General features: G+C 36.4%; 1 protein-coding gene across 1 annotated transcript in view; it reads right to left on the reverse strand.

Annotated features, from left to right (window-relative positions):
• CFAP47 (cilia and flagella associated protein 47) overlaps nt 1-18,354 on the reverse strand; it is a 280,968-nt gene that overhangs the window by 92,078 nt on the left and 170,536 nt on the right. Inside the window, exon 51 of the mRNA XM_032100897.1 lies at nt 13,976-14,073. Within this exon, the coding sequence (XP_031956788.1) occupies nt 13,976-14,073 (98 nt within the window). The remainder of the gene's footprint in view (nt 1-13,975; nt 14,074-18,354) is intronic.

Genomic DNA, 18,354 nt, shown 5'->3' on the forward strand with positions numbered 1-18,354 from the left:
CCCACACTGCTGTAGATGCAGCCCAGGACACATTTGGCTTTCTACACTGCAGAGAGATGGGCTGCTTCTGATATCTGACACTGAATTAATGTAACAAAGGGCCAAATTAATCTTCAAAGGATTTTTAAGGAAAATCATTTACACTTACTTTGTCATCAACATTTTTGGAAAGCATGACTCAGCAAGTGACAGATTTCAATACAGCTCCTATTCATCATTTTTATGGGTCACTTTGCTGTGCAGATACATGCACATAATACATGAGGTGCCCGTGATGGAAAACAGTTTGGATCAAATCAATAGATGTATTTACAGTCCTTGGGCAATAGGACTGTTTTGGGTGATGCAAATCCAGGCTGCATCTGTCAAAAATAGACATTTCTCTTTTTTTCAGATTGTCCTTTCTCCTTCAGAGGCTGTCATATCCAGAACAAAATACTTAAGGTCAGTATCACTCAATAAAAAGTGTGAGAAAGTGCAATATTTCCAAGTGAGAAATGTACGGTTCTTAGATAATGAAGTCAAGAGAGATATCAGTGACTACTGCATTTTAAAAAAGTCAGTTATGTCTCACGGAGTTGTAATATGCAAACTCTTCTGCAGGCATATCATCACACTGAGATACCAGCCCAAAATCAGCCTCAAAATAGCAACAATTGCCATTTGTGACCCTTCAGGGAATTTAAGGAGATGTAAAATTTAAGATACTTTCAATTTCCAAATAGCTTCTGATATATCAGGTAGGCAGTTTAGTATCTGATCTGGACTAAATCTTGCTCTCAGAGATCTTAGTGAATGTAGTTCAGCTTAAATATTTAAGTAAATCTGTGCCATTCCCTTCTTTACCTAAGAAGTGCACGATTATCCCTGGACTCTGAATGTGTACAGCACTAAAAGGTTTAGTTCCTGAATTAATTGTATCTGCCCATATAATGCTACAACAGTTAGCTGTAATTATTTTCTGCTGGTCTCACTGATTTGTTTTCAAGTGCTACATAAAGTCACAATAATGTCATAAATTCACAAATCCAATAGACTAGAACATACTTTGGGAGGCTTGGTGAGTGCTGATGATTTCTGCATATTCATAATGAAGTCAGTAACTGAAACCACACAATTACTTCCAGGAATTTACTCTAATATAATTTAATTAGCCTATTAGTTTAATACTGGATTAAAATTTAGATCCAACTGCCCTGGATTGAAAATTTGATGTGATGAGGTTCAAAATCTCCATCTGACATGCAACTTCAAACATGACAAAGTCTACAAAAGTGAAATGCTGAATATCAGCTAGCTCAGAACTGACCAGGAAAAGGAAATGACCAGCACTGCCCGTGTTCCAGTGCTTCAAAGAAAGAAGCAGAAACACTTGGTAAAAATAAACTTACAACCACCTATCAGAACCTAATGGTAGAATAGCAGCAGGGACCAATTACTACATTATTTCCACCAACTTTAAAGACTTCTGATAAATGTGGAAGCAAATATTCTACTATGCGCCTCTACTCGCAGCTCATGCTGGTATGAGCTAACTAAAAGTACTTCTTTACTTTAGAAGTAGTAACCAACTCCAATAATACCTCATTTTTTTGAATTTTTATGACCATACTAATGAGGTAATTTACATCTCAGCTACACCACCTACCATCAAGTTATTCAATCAGTGGAGGTAAAATGCTAATTAATTTGACTATCTTAGATCTTGCACCTACTGTGACTCTCTCCTTCTGTAGGTCTAAAAATAAATTTTTAAGGAAGCATTTCTTCACAGTTTAAAAGACCAATACATAATTATCATTGGGACAAAACATGTAAAGGTAGAGATAATTCTAATAGAAAGCTGAAATTGTCAGGATTTCTGCTGAGAAAAACTTTTTCTCCTAAATTTTCTAGGAGTAAATTGCCTCTGATAAAACCTTTCTCTACTAGATTCTAGACACTTGCTTTTTTTAAATCAAACTTTTATTTTTGGTGTATCTCTGCAGTCTCATGAGCCAGACAGTGTTATAATATGAAGAGCACATCTTAAATGTTCATAGCTTTTCTGAGAACAGAATTATATCTAAATCTAAAGGAACAATCTCTATAAGAGTTATCGCATTCTATTCCTTACTATGACTTACAAGAGCAGATAAACTTTGAAAACAGCCTCATTGCTAGTTGTTGCTCCAAGAAAAGTGAACTTTTAAGCCCTTGAGGTTTGCTCACAGATTACTGTCTCACATGAAACAATAAATGCTGCATTACAAATATTGACTTCTATGTGTGGCATGCTAGAGGTCTCTGCAGTCTGTCCCACACATTCCCTTAGCAGTTACCCTACAAAAGTAATGCAAGCTCACTACATCACAAGCAATGTTTTTTAAAAATATAAACATCAATCTATATATATTTTTATTGACTGTTATCTTTTACTAGAACCTCTTAAAAAGCAAAAATTAGAGCAGTCTGAACCCAGGCCGACACTTGAATTTCCCTGGGTCTGTGCAGTCTATCGCTGTCAAGCAGAAAGAAGCCTCTCCATCTGTGTGGGAAAGATGTTGAAGTGTTTATTAGAGAATCATGAATCTATGAATCATGGAGTGAAAGTATGAAAACCTTTCTATACTGATTTCTCTACATTTTTGGCTGCTCAGTTTTGACCACCCAGCAGATCACCTCGTAAGGGAAAGAATTGCAACTACAAACAACCTGAAATACACTTTCTTTTGGCATATCCACATATTTGGACATGAGCCATTATTTCATCCTCTAACTTTTATACACTAAAAGCTATCTCCTGAGGTTTCAACTTCAAAACTTGGGTAAGTAGCAATGACGTGTTTTTGAATTGTTGTATTCATCCTACAGTCACATTCTGCTGTGTAGGGCTCACACAGAACAAATCTGCTGCATTCATTTTTCTAGACTGCCAAAATCAAAGGTTTGAATGTTGGAACCAGTAATGGGAATACCCTGCCTACACTTAGATCTGTATGTAAACAGCAACACTGTGCCAGTGACCTTTTAAAAGCATCATTAAAAGCTCAGAAGCAGTGTGAGAGTGGTCTGGGAGCCTTTACAAACAGCAACAGCAGCACAAGTTTCAACTCACAAGAACAAGTCTTGCAGAAGTGGAGTGGGCAACATGTTTCAGAGATACATTGCCAACTTTGGGGCACTCGTGGTTCTAAAGGACTTGAGAGAGAGAGAAAAAATAGACAGATTTGGCAGAGAAAAGACAAAACTCTTGTCTCCACACTTGTGGAAACCAAACTCAATCCCTTGCAGGCATTTGGTTTTATTAAAGCAGAAACTAATAATTCACTGTTCAAAACAGACCTTCCCCTCTGGCTTATCTCCTGCTGTACAGATCCTGCTTGGAGCTCACATATTAGATATTTCCTCTCAAGATAGAAAATACTACATTTCAAATATATGGATGGATTAACAAGTCTCTTGACTCAGTGAACCAGTAATATACACTTAGAATTTTCTCCATGGAATAGACAACTGCTAATGAGAAAGTGCTTAAAGCAATAACAGCCTTTTAGACACTTTACATCAAAACTTAAGAATCACCTTCCTTCTTGACCTCTACATTCAACCTGAATATTTGAAGGCAAATATTTAGAATATTTACAAGACAAAGTAAGTTTTGCAGTTCATTTTTCTGAACAATCTGAGATAATTTATCAGCCTAAATTATGCTTCTGTAATACTGTTATGAATTAAGAAATACAAGTAAGCACAAAAGTAAAATATAGTAACAAATGTTTTAATTGTAAATTGTTACAATATTGTCAAAAGTTGAAGATATTAATAAATATTAATTGATAAAATTTTAAAATCTGGTTGTTTTCTCTGCATTTAGAACTAAAAATGTGCAAATGTACAAACAACTCATAATAACTGGAAGTGTTATTTAATTAATGAGTAATGAACATTAAATAAATTTTAATTTGACTTGAAAACTTCCCACTTTCACAGATGGTTCCTTCGAACTGTTAAAATTCTTTGTAAATTATCCTTTCTCAATCCCAGAGAAATATATAAATAATTACTGAGTTAATATTCACTACCTCCTTCCATGTGAAATGAGTAGTACTAATTTTTACTCCCCATCTCTCTCAAACAGCTTTAGTTGGAATTAGTTCAGTAGAAATATTTGCTGCAGGGAATCAATTTTATGACCCTTATGTTAGTTACTTTTATACAAATAGGTCTGCAGGTTCAACTAAGGTAGTCTCTACGATTACTGAGACTTTAGTTTTTCTTTAGTCTTCTAAGATTTCAGTTACAATGATTTTCATCTACCTTTACACCAGGAATTCAAATCAAGCAGCAAATTCATTTCTAAAAGGCCAAAGAAAAGTCTTCAGACAGTAATAGACACTGGGCCCTCCCTCCTACTGAGGGTAATGATTTAAGCAAGTGCCACAGATTGTCGCATTTACATAGTCATTCTTTATTCTGATTTAAATAGAAGAGGAAAAATGTGCATTACTTTTTCTATAGGCCAAACCATCTAAAACAGGTAGGGCTGTAGCCTAAAGTAAAAACTTCCAGTAAACCTGTATAACTTAAACCAAGTAATTCCTGAGTTAATGGCATTTCTCAAACTTCAACACAGCATCTGTTTTCAAATCAAATCCTCAATCAACTAGCTTTATATACTTACTTGAAGTTCCTGATTCAGATGTTGAGAGTACTTGTATGTGTGGATTAATTTGTTACTCATTGTAATGATTTAATTATCATCTGCTGTTTCAGAAGCTGTACATACTGTCCATAGAAATCCAGTAGAAAAGAACAACTAGCTGCTTTAACCCATATTCTAGAGATGCAGAGCTATGAAGTTTTATTTGAATGCCACTCCAGCACTTTCAAATAGTATTCTGATCATGGGAACACAGCAATACTATTTTGGAGAAGCAGGGATATTCATATATTTTGTGGGAGCAGTAGTGCCCCTGCCAAAACAGTCTTAAAGATAGAGCTTCCTGTTATACAGATGGACAACCTTCATAGGAACTGAATGAATAATAAAGATCCCTTCTTTCTATTCCTTCTTCTTACACAGGGAAAACAGAGTGTTCTCACCAAGTCACATTTATCACTGAGGGGAAGAACAGTGAAGCAGCACCAGTTTTCTTGGCAGCTCTGAAAAATTGCAGGACGGGTTTAAAGGTTAGAAAAATTTACACAACATCACTTGTAAGAGCCTGCAAACATAGTTGGAAAATTTATACTTAACGACATCTTTTGGAGAAATTCTTACTGTTCACTTTCAGGTTCCTCTCACTGTTATTTTAAAAAAAAACAACAACAAACACAAACATAAAAGAAACCCCACCCAACTTTAAGAGTGTACATACAACCATGTTTTATCTTGAGCCAAAAATCTAGCATTAGTTCCTAGCACTGATAGAAAGACAGGCAATAGAGTTCAAATATTATGTTTTCCTTTCAATAATGTTACTTTACTACCTGGTTCAATCTGTACTCTAGGCCATCAGTGAGAATTTTTTCTTAAAAAGAACTTTTTCAATGGACTTGCTGTGTTTAATGGTTGAGAAAAAAACCCTTTTATTTTGATTCCTAAGGCCCAGGGGAGCAACATGAGTTATGGACTAAGGGAATTGGTAGTTTCATTATTCAAGGCCACTCTCTTCACATAACAGTTATTTTTCATAGATAAGACCACTTATCCAGATGAAACATCCCCTCTAATTACTTGGTTTAGATCTAACCTCCCGTTTTTGTTCCATGGCAGTTAGTGACAGCTCAGATGTCATTTTATGATCTACATTAGCTCCCTGCTATTATATCACAGAACTGATTATTCATCTGTAGGGACAAGAGGAGGGGGTTAGCAGCTGCTATATATTTATCAAAAAAGTCACTTGCATTTTTATATTTCTAATAATTTACCTTCCTTTTTCTATTTTTTTTTTTTTATGAGCTATACAAATATGCTCTGGTCTGAATTATTTGCCAAACTGCTTTTAGTTAGAGTGATTAATAATTACTACCTTCTCAAATTTGTTTTTCCTCCCACCAACCACGTTGCCATGGTTCTTTTACAGAATGATACTTTTTATACTACCAATTGTCATGAAAGCATATGATAGAAATTAAAAAATCATAGGGCATGATTCATAACTTCAGGTTACTCAGTTTGTGAGAACACAATCCAACTATCAGCCATGTATAACAATATTCAGACTATAGTTTTGCTTAGGATTTATGAAAAATTAATGTACCACAGATATGAAAACAGTGTGCCACTGTCTTCAACTGCCAAGTTAGATAATTACAAAACATTCTTAATTATGCACTTTTTACTTTTAAATAAATACTGAAAAACTTAATAAGGGGGACACTGACACATAATTTAGATTCTAAGTTGGTTCTGCTCTTAGCCAAGTGCTATTTGTAACAAGATCTCTACATTATACCTGTGAATTGATATAATGCAGTTACCACAAAATGCAAATTCCTGCTAGAATAAACATGATGCAGTGTTTTTTGACAGGAAGGGTTACAAAGATTTGGGTGCTGTGATCTGTCTATATCAGCAGGCAATGAGACACAGAAGGAGGAGATGTAGAGCCAAGCAGGTGGTGTGAGGACTCAGCCTCCACACCGTGTGACTGCCCATCCATGTTTTGCTTATGAGTGGTTCTGTTTCACTCCCATGAGCTTAAACACCCATCAGTGGTTGAAGAACATCAGATGAGCATGTGGAAGATATTCTCCAGCTAAATTACACCCAAAACAGATGGATTTCATCCATTCCACTGCTGTGTGATACAGATGGAGTAGTAAGTGGTGGCAATCAGGAGAGACACCCAAAAATCCACACTATTTCTGCGTACTGAGAGTTTTACACAGATGCATCTTTTCCTGTGGGTTCCCTTCAAGTAATTAAACTGAAGAAGGTAAGGTGCCAGGGAAGATGCATGACCTAGGGAAAATTAACACATCTTTTCTGAGATCTCTTACTGTTGTGCCTCTCTGTAAAAGAACTATAGGTTTAAAACAGACTGACATCTCCCACTGATGGGTTCTGCTTTTGCAGTCCCCAAAGCATGATTCCCAAATTCTAAAGAACAACGATTTTGAGGGGAACTATTCCCTGAGCCAATATATCCTATATATATGAGAAGAAACATATCACTGAATTGGCAAGGGTGATACTTCTGATCTACATCTTACAAATCCATTAGAAGGCAAAATCATTTCTGTGTGAGAAGAGTTTGAGGAGTACCATAAAATTGTTTGGGTTGGACAGAACCTAAAAGATCATCTTGTTCCAACCCCCCTGCCATGAGCAGGCCCACCTTCCACTAGACCAGGTCGCTCAAAATCCCATCCAACCTGGCCTTGGACACCTCCAGGGCAGGGACATCCACAGCTTCTCTGGGAAACCTGTGCCAGGGCCTCACAACTCTCACAGTGAAGAACTGTTTCCTTACCTGTTTCCTTAGCTAATCTAAATGTACTCTCTCTCCATTTACAGTCGTCACCCCTTGACTAACCACTACATGCCTTTGTCATAAGTCCCTCTGCAGCTCTCTTGTATCTCCCTTTACACACTGGAAGGCTGCTCAAGCCCCAACTCTCTCAGTCTGTCCTCAGAGGGGAGGTGCTCCAGCCCTTGGACCATCTTCATGACCTCCTCTGGACTCTCTCCAGCATGTTCATATCCTTCTTATTTTGGGAACCCCGGAGCTGGGCTCAGCACTGCAGGTGGGGCCTCACCAGAGCAGAGGGGCAGAATCCCCTCCCTGGAACTGCTGCCCATGCTGCTGATGATGCAGCCCAGGACACATTTGTGGGCTGCAAATGCTCAGCGCTGGGTCTCATCCACCAACACCTCCAAGTCCTTCTCCTCAGAGCTGCTCTCAGTCCATGATCTGCCCAGCCTGTATTTGTGCTTGGGATTGCCCCGTGCCAGGTTCAGGACCTTGCTCTTGGCCTTTTGAACTTGATCAGGTTTGTGCAGGCAATTTTTAGAATTCATAATGAATTTGAAAAGCTGCCAGCTACTAATGAACAACAGTCTGATCTAGCTCGTGATATCTAAGTGTCACTAACAGAGTAAAACCCACAGAACTATTCAAATATACCTTAGATTACTTTTTTTAAGTAAAATATACATTTGCAAATACAATTCTGCATGCTATACCACCTCCAGTCTCACAAGTTTCTTCCTTTTGCTTTTGTTAGACTGCCACAGGCTGGTCTAGACAAGACAAAATTAAATAAAAGTATGTTAATACTTTCATAAAAGAAAAATGAATAAATTCCTGAGCAGACTGTGATCACAGAGTGTACTTTCTCCCTTTTTCCCTGGACTAGTTTTTAGCTGATCTCTTTTAATAGCGTTGATGATCCTTGTCAGGGTGAAATGCAATCGGAAATTTGCATTGGTAGAAGGAGAGCCAAAGCCGACAAGTCTCAACATCACTCTCCCTTACATCATCCAGTTCAAAACAGAACGATTTTCTACAATCATAGAATATGACACCTCACAGATCTGAAATGTCTTTACTGGAATTAATTCCAGGACTGTGCTATGGAAATGTTTCTACATGTAGCAGAATCAATGGAGTTTTTAATGACTGTGGAGAAATGCTCTCTACAGGCCAGCAGTGCCATCTGCCCAAACTGGTTCCTCAGGTAGACTGAAAAAGAAAGGACACTGAAAAAACCACAAATATTCTTAGACTTTAGATTGGCTTCTTTCATTATGACAGCTGGCAAAAAAAAAGAGTTTGAATCTGGGCAGTGACTGATGAAGTTGTAAGGTAAAGTTGGAGGCGTTCATTGTAAGCGGCGCTAAGATTAACTGGGTTATTTGAGTATTACTAACACTTAATATCCCTCCTCTGAAACACAGGCTTATCATCTACATACTTATAAGGGTTCCCCTGTCGACAAAGCTTTAGCAATCCTTCACAGCTGGAATGCACCCTTACCACCTATTCAGGCTTCACCAATTATCTATTTTCTCTTAACATGCACAGAACTTAGAAAATAAACCTGGAGCTGGATACTCTCCCTCCATTGCAGTAGGGTTATTCTTATTTCTGCAATGGTTCAGCACTGGATTTCAGAGCATTCAGGGCTTGGATTAGAAAAAATATCCAGATCAGCAAGCTATATGCTTTAAAAAATCATTCATTTAAAAAGAAAATCAGAAATCATGTACCAATCTGTCCAAGTTGGAAAAAAACCCAGCCAAATATGAAAACACCCAACCTTCTCCCTCAGTATAAAAAAAACAAACTACCAATAACAACAACAAACAAACCAACAAACCACAACAACAACAAAAACAAAACAAAAAAACAAACCCCAAAAACCTGGACAGGAGAATGAGAAATAAATCTATCTTCAAGAAGTGTAACTGAACACTGAAAAAACAGACTGTCATCCATTCATCATTTGGAAACAGAAGCATGTGGAATTATCACAACAAAAGTTAAATTCAATATTTGAATCCGCTATTTGCAAAGTAATGGCACTATGCATTTATCCAACACAGGACACACCATCAGTACTAATAACCAGGGAGAAAAAGTGAGAAGTGAAATTGCTTCTCTGTCCCAAAACCTCTAAACATAACAACAATATTAAACAGTACTAGCACTATAAATAGCAGCAATTTTTCCTTTTTTACTATAATTTTCTTCATAGAAAAAATGAACTCACACATAAAAAGAAAATGTGATTACATTATTTTTCTTATTCAAACACTGTATTGACCTTTAAAGCACTGTATTGTATCATACAGTGGTATCAATTTGTGGCAGGCATTCTAGTGACCACAAGGACCAAAAAAACTAAGTCTAATTCAATTTAGAGACAGCTGTGTTTCAAATTGGGGGAACTAGTGTGTTTCTATGTAAAAAACAGGAAAAAACTATCCTCTTTTAAATTTAAAAATCTATTTCCTTTATTTCCTTTAATTTATGGGTCAATTCTTAGGTCTTCACTGAAATCCATTTCATACAATCATAGAATAAGCTGAGTTGGAAGGGACTCATGGGAATCATTGAGCCCAACTCCTGGCCCTGCAAAGGACACCCCAAGAGTCACCCCATGTGCCTGAGAGCATTGTCCAAACACTTACTGAGCTCTGTCAGGCTTGGGGCCGTGACCACTGCCCTGGGGAGCCTGTTCCAGTGCCCAACCAGAAACCCAAACTGTCTACTGAAGAGTAAGGACTACAATAGGATTTGACTCTAAACTTCCAATTAGATTACTTCTTCTATTCAAACAAGGATATTTCTTTCACTGATATACAGTGATTAATATAATTGAAATTAGACTAGAGCTTAAAATTATTGACTTTTTCAATATGGCTTTCAATATTGACTTATTCAATATTTTTATTTCCATAAACACCTTATTCATAATCTGGTAAATAGAAAAGTACAAGCTTAAATTATTTCAGCTATAACAGGTCAAAAGAGTTTTAAAAAGCTTGGGCAGCATAAAAATGGGTTTGATCCATTTAACTAATCAATTTCCACTCTGAATTTTAGGTTGAGAGAAAGAACACATCCCAAAATGATATGTAGTGAGATGGGTCTCAACAATGTAAAAATGCAAATTTGAAATATTTTATTAAAAACTTGAGTTAAACCAAATTATCTCTAAGCCTTTCAGATACATATCTCCAGATATGCTTTGATATTGAAATTTTGCACCTTATGTTGAGACATAGAAGTAGCAAAGCAAACTAAAGGTAAATGTAACTGGAAAATCCTGTGTTGTTCCCATTCATTAATCTAATCAGAATTAAGCATTATGCAAAAGACAAATGAAAGCAGATGCAATAATACTTAGTACAGAAAATTCTGAGCAAATTAAATGAGGATGGCGACACGATGCATGAGTTTGGGGTGGGGGCAGTACAGACCTAACTGTGGTATTTCTTTTTAGCTGATTTTATGTACTGAAAACAGAAGAGAGCAACTCTATGCTGACACCAAGACATGACCTACAGACAATTGCGTGGTGCTCCAGGTAGAACTTCTTGTTTCTTCAGAATTCTCTGCACTCTTCAGCAGAGGAGTAGCATCAACTGATGGCCAAAGTCTCAGGCCATCCATAAGCGTCAGAACACGCACAGGCTCACAAACTCGGCCTGAATTCTGATACCCACAGCTCTCAACTCCCCTTTCCATGTGGTGTGAGCTGTCACCCTGCCACAGGCCTTGCATTTCAGACAGACGCTCATGTATGAAATACAAAAGGCCGAGTCAACCTAAAGCATTTCCAAACCTCAAACACAAAACTGGAATCTGCAAGCAAATGTATTCATGGGGTACAGCAGGACATGTGCCAAGATGATCCCACCCTGTCCACTGTTCCTGGGGTGCCCCTCAGCCTCAGCTCCCTGGGTGCTTCCTTGCTGCCTGCAGGCTGGTGGTCATCGTGGCCACATGTCCATCATCAAGAACTGTGAGATGCTACACCTGGCTCATTTAAAATCCCCATCCTGCCAACTTTACCTCTGCTGTAGCCAATTTCTGATGTTTCAGAAGTCTGATCACTTGGATAAGACAGAGGAGTACTTTTGACATGCTGAGGATAAATTTGTATTGCATTTGATGATGAGATTCAGCTATAACTACCATACAAAAGCAGTGTTATTAGTATTTTAAATTAAATGTTGCTAATCCTCTTCATTCTAAGGGCCAGGAAGGAAGAAGACTCTAAGGTCAAAAAGAGATCAATGTATTCATTAAATCTGACTCACTGATGTAGCAGATGTACCAGGTGTCTATGCTTTTTAAATATTTATCAGCTTTTGAAGCAATTTCATGTTCTCACCTTCACAAGACTCTGTCTCCTGTTTTCACTAGTAAGATCTTCCAATGTTATATTGTTCTCATTACTGGGACATTCCATGCAAGATTAAATAATTCTCAGATGTAAATTTTTGGCCGCTAGCTCTTGATGCATGCTGGTCAGCAAAACTGAGGCATCATCACTAAATATTCTTTAGCGAGTAATCACATTTCTTCTCCAGTTTTTCTTTGGCAAACTAAGTTGATAGAGCTATTTAACATTCATGTGACAAGGCCTGCTTTTCCAGTCCTCTGTGCTTGTGGGAGATTTCTTTGATTTTCTTCCAATATTTCAGAACAATTTTAACCTTCAAGAACCAGACATATACACATTCTATTAACAGTACCACCAGCATTATTTGCTTTCTATTGGTGTCTGACCATTCTTCAGCAGTCAAGGACTGCATTGGTTCTCCTTCCTGCTGTCACACTGACAGTTCTACTGAGACATTAGCTAGGATAATCCCATTCACTTACATTAGAGCCCGAAAGCTCTCACACTCCAGAAATAAGTGCCTGACATGTAACCAGTAAATTCAGGAATAACAGTTCCATAATAGTAACCACATGTTATTTGCTAGTCAGAAATATTCATGTCATCTTTCAAATTCATCAATTAAAAAAATTTATTACATTTTCCATAAACATCTGAAGAGGTATACTTACTTCTTTACCTCCTTCATCTTACTAGAAAGGAATAATTCAAATTTTCAGGTCAAGAATTTCAATGCCCTGAACACTGCAGAAGTATTTTGTACTTTAATATGTTTTTTTCAAGTTTTCACATTGACTTTGATTAAAATTTATAGGAAGAGTTCAAATGCACCTTGAGAACTTCACATACAATAGGAGTCAATAGTGTACTTCAAATCTAGCTTTCTCTTTTACCCCTTCAGAGTATTTTCAGATCAGAAAATGATACAAGGCAATGCATGATACTGTGGGATAAAAACTTACACTGTTCTTTTCAGGGTCTCAAATCTCTTTTAGTCTAGCTTTTATGTTTCTTACTAGCACCAGACACCTCCCAGCATACTCATGCAGCACCAAGACTTTGAAAACATTATGTTTCTCATCCCTACAGAAGTTCACATTCAGGATACTGCACTTCAAGGAAAGAGCAAACCTGAAGTCACACATGAACAATGATATTTAAATATTTTCAAGTGCTTACTGGTTTGGATTTTCTTCCCCCCATATGAACACATGTAAAATCAGCTGAGGAGACTCTTCTCCCTTCCCAGCATCTGTGACTGGAAGAGGTATTCCCCTAGCACTTTTATCACATATTTTTATTTGCAAAACTGTTCCTGCAGAAAAATACCATACCAGTCATTTCTACTCATAGAACCTGTTACCACTATATGTTATTAAAGGCAGCATTTGTTAGCTGCTTACAATGTGTGCAGAAAGCAGGATGTCTAGGTGCTAAAGCAAAAATCCATTTACAGAAGTTAGGAAAAATATTAGCTCTGAAAACTAACACCTTACAAATGATAATTCAAAGACAAATGCAATTACAAATCTGTGGAAAACAAAACCATTGTTTATTAAGCAAACATACTAAACAATTATTTTATCTTTACATAGTTAAGTGATTTAAAGCATACTTATTAAATATGATGTAATTGTTCTTCTAGTATGACTAATATAATTCAGGGGTTTTTTTTTGAGAGTGACAGTATGTATTCATCTAGTAATACAAACATGATTAAATACATCCCAATGGTTAATGAAATTTAAATTACAATACTAATTTGGCATGCATAAAGAAGCAAAGTTCCAAAAGAGCCGTATTCTGTTGTGGACAACAGAGAAACTGAGGTTTTTGTAGAATTCAGGCTTATTTGAAATCCAAAATTAGAAGCAGGTATCAGCAGAATAAAAGTGTAATTTTTCAAACAGGATAAAGAAGATACTTTTATTAAATCATTCATTTTACTTCATATCACCGGGCTTAAATGAGATCTTAGTTAAGTATTGAATTTTATTACTCAACCAATGATTGTGTGGTCACTTAATAAAATTGATTAATCCTCTGTGATAGCAGCCAGAACAACAATAAAAATTGTATTTTTCTTCTAATGCAGTAGAACAAAATTAGACATTTTGAGTAATCTTACCAGAGCTCTGCAGTTCACTTCTATCGTCCTTTCTGCTGCTGCAGGTGTGCTGTAAATCTTCAAGGAGAACCACACTTTGCAATCTGTAGAACTTCCTTCTATATTAAAAAGAACAAAATGCCTTACAAATTATCCTGTGAGGTGATCAATCCTAGCAGCCTTCAAATCAATGAGAACTTTGAACTTTTAGCAGAAATGCCAGTCACTGTTCATACTGAGACAAAGCAAATCATGAACTGATTTAATCACTGTCAACAAATGGCATTATCTAATCCCTTCTTGTCTGAATTCAAAATAGTAACAAAATCAATAGGTACAAAAATTGAATGGAAATAGCACTTTGGCAATTAGCTTCCTAGACTACCACATAGTTTCTGGGTTTTAAATATCATTGATTTGTAACTAAGACTTTATAGGAAACTGACAGTACTTTTATAATTTTATATCAGGAAATCAAAATTAGTTCTTCTCATACAACCTTTTGTGTATCAGAGAAATTAAATTCTGTTCAGTTCCACAGGATTTCTGCTGTGCAATTTCAGTCAAGCAATCTGTGCTTTGCTAAAGCATATCTTCCAGATAGACATTGGGTCATGATTTGAAGATATCCACAAGAAGTTTGTTCTGGTGGCTACCTACTGGCATTGGAAGATATTTCAATACAAGTCTAATTTCTGATTTCCATTAATTCACTTCACCATTAAGCCAAAAGATTTTGCAATGACTTTATCTGATAGATTTAACAGGCCTGGCATTAAGTATCTGGCATTTTCCTGGTTTTAGAACATAGTCATGAATGTTAATAAAATTATCTCATCAATCTCGTTCAGGTAGATGAAACAAATTAAGCCTGAAATCTCTACCATAAGGCCTGATCTTCACAACAGAAATATTTCATGTGGTAAGATTTTTGCATGTATAAAGAGTTGTTCAGCATCTTTTAATAATGCATACCCAAGAACTACTTGCACTATTCCTGTTTGTCAGTATATTGTATGAGATGAAAATAGTCTTAATCCTCCTACTCACACTTTCCTGAATTATACACTAGAGAGCTCCATCAGCACTCCTGTTTTACCACAGCATTAATCTTGGGAGTTCCTACTGGTTTTCTCTTCTGTTGTGACCCCAGGTTTTCTTAGTCACCACTTTCCTTGTTGCCATTCCTTATTTTGCACATATGACTTTTTTTCTAAATCCTGTTTCCAATAAAACTGTTTCTGACTGGCTTTATTTGCATTATTTTCTTACAAATTTAACCAAATACATCCTGTATTAACTTATTCGTTTTCTTTGGGCTAATTTGATATGCATACAATTTACTGGGTTTTAATACCAGAATTCCAGCCTTACACTGCCTGGAATAGCTTCAGTGTCCTGCAATCTATAAAAATTAGCATCACTGAACTAAAGACATCCCCTGAATTTCCATTAAAGGATTCTGGCATGTATATTACCCTGAGTTTAATCAATAAAAAGGTAAAAAAATAGTACACAGAAGAGAGGGAACTTGTGCAAGAAAGGAGGATCACCTTACACCAAAACAGAACATACTGCCTTGGAAGTTGAAATAAAAGTTCTCAATTAAACACCAAAAGAAAATCAGAGTACCCATAGCTTGGGACATTACATTCTTCAAGAATGCAGTCAAACTCTAGGAAAAGCTCTAAAATTCAGGTAGGAAACAAAAGATGAAAACATAACAGTAAAGTTCCTTTTACCCAGGATATGTGATTAAACTTCAGGAAAAAGTGATTTATTAAAGTACAGCAACGCATTCACAAATGAAGGTTCTGTACTGTTAAGTAAAACAGAAAAGAGCATAAGCTGCTATTTAAACAGAAAATTAACTAGGCTGCCACCCTCTCCTCAAACCTCCAAGAACACTCACACCAAAGAAATACTCCACCCTCAAGTGACAACTTGCTGAGGATTTAAAAAATCAGTAGCATAACCTTTTCAAACACATCTGAAGCTGGTAGCCTGACAAACTCAGAAGGGTTGATAGATGATCAGGGTGGAAAAGGAATGCTCAAGGAAGATAAGCCTGCAGCAGAAAATCTAAATTAATCCTTTGCAGTAGTGTTCATTACAGTGGAGTTCAGGGACTTTCTAAACTCTAGAACTTGTTTTGAGGGGAATGGTCAGAGGGACTCTTCCAAATTGAGGTTTCAGCAGAAAAAGATCAGAGCAGACTGATAAAGAAGGAAGTAACAAATCACCTTTGCAAGAGAGTGTCTGCCCAAAAATTGTGGTTTAATGAAAGGTGTCCCTGTCCATGGCAGGGGGGTTGGATCTGGACAACCTTTAAGGTCCCTTCCAACCCAAACCACTACATTTCTGTGTCTGTGAATTCAGAAGGACCTCATGTATTAAATTGTGGTGGTGCAAACCAACATGAAACTGCTTGCTTAAGTCAGCTCGGGATATGAAGAAATGAAAAGGGAGAGAATGTGTTGCCAATTTTTAGACAGGTCTCCTACATAAATTTGTAAATTACAGATGTGAGTTTGTTTATATATTCCAAAGAAAATTATTAAGCGTCAGAACGAGGGAGGAAAGCCTCAACACACAAAACTATTTGAATTCTACGACTAAACCAGCAGCTGTGTGAATAAAGGAGATGTGGTTATACAGCACCCTGCATCATTACTTGTCATTACATATTAGGCCTTCCAGCAATTACTATGTCTATTCTGCAACCAAGATACTTTTCCATATACACTTAGAGCCTTCTTTTTTTCTCTGACCACACATTTCTCCTCTGTATTTATAACTTACCTGAGTCACATTTCTGTTCTTCATAATTGCAGCAATATAAAACTTATAATCTACTTCCCTTCTCTCTTCTTCCTAATAAATTCATTTATTCTGTTCAATTTGCTTAAAAAATACTCTTATTCCTGACATGTCTCAAAAGCAAAGCTTTCAGGTCAAGTTACTTTATTTTTAGTTTTGCTTCAAGTATTTTGAGCTATTAAAACTTTTTATGTTACAAATTCTTATTTCTTTTTTGCACTTTTTTATGCATTTGAATGCTTAGATTCATTTACATTATAAATTTTTCTCGATTTTGAAAAAATTGCTCTTTTTTCTGGAGACTAAATAAATTATATTACTTATAGATTACCTTTCTGGAAAACAGCTATCAAATTTGAGAGTGAATACATTGTATGCGTTTTTCAATGACATTACATGTATTTAGATATTTTTAATCATAATATAATTTAATGAACACTTTCAAGAGGCATTTCCCAAAAAACTGTTAAATACTTTAATGGAAACAGTTTTCTTAATACATGGTATGAACCTGGCATTTCTCTGCTGAAGGAGCATCTCTTCTACTTTTGCAGCTGAACTTTTAACTGAACGTTCCTGCAAGTTCTGCTTAGTATTAAGCCTTGAAGTTGCATAAACTTTGATGTTCTGTCAACTTCTACTCAGTGAAAACATAGCTGAGTGGTTGCTTTGCTGCCCACTTGCATTGTTAAAAACATAAAACTCGGGGCTTTATCCTCACTTAGCTGAAAACCTGACATCAAATAGTGACTTTAAAGGTGAGTCCCACCTCATGCCTTTATCCATATAATGTATTTGAACAGGTTACATCAAGACCAATTTATTGCAAGTATCCTCACCCCCAAGTAATTATAGACTGATTTTACTCTGAATTTCTTCTCTTCCTAAGGCAACCCATAAGATAGAAGCAATTCTTACTCTCAAGAATACTCAGAAGTCACTTCCAAAGCTATAAAAATCTACTGAAGCTTAAGCTCCCTGAAAAAAAAAAAAAAAGAAAGAAAGCAAAAGACCTTAAACAGATCAAAATAACAGCAAATGCTTTTAGAATTTCCTTTAGTTCTATCTCAGCATTTCTGTTTCAAACCCAAAAACCAACTTGCATGGCTAAAGATAGGTCTAGTATCAGAAATTCATTTGCTGATGTACAGAGCAGAAGGTTAAGAGTTTGGGGATTTCTTTCACCATTTTTTGTTAGGCTTTTTCAAGGAGTTTTACTTTACCAGAGAGTAGATGCTGGGAAAACAAGGCTCAACCATCACGGGCAATGGAGATAAACTCAGTGTACTCAGACTGAGACACAGACATGGCTCTTCCTCTACCCACAGAACAAGGTTATATTCGTCTGTTTCTGTTTTCTGCACACATTTAAGAAGTAGGCAGAAAAAAAAAAAGTTGGCACGCTTCCTTTTCTCTCTACTTTTCTAAACTTCCATTGACATTTTTAATGCATTCTAACTTCCATTGACATTTTTAATGCATTTTAACTTCCATTGACATTTTTAATGCATTTTAACTCTTTTCTTAGGGCCTGAGCGCTGCACTTTGATGTCTTGTGAGATAAACTCCATTTGACTTTA

This window comes from Corvus moneduloides, chromosome 2, assembly GCF_009650955.1.
Source record: "Corvus moneduloides isolate bCorMon1 chromosome 2, bCorMon1.pri, whole genome shotgun sequence".
Classification (NCBI taxonomy): Eukaryota; Metazoa; Chordata; class Aves; order Passeriformes; family Corvidae; genus Corvus; species Corvus moneduloides.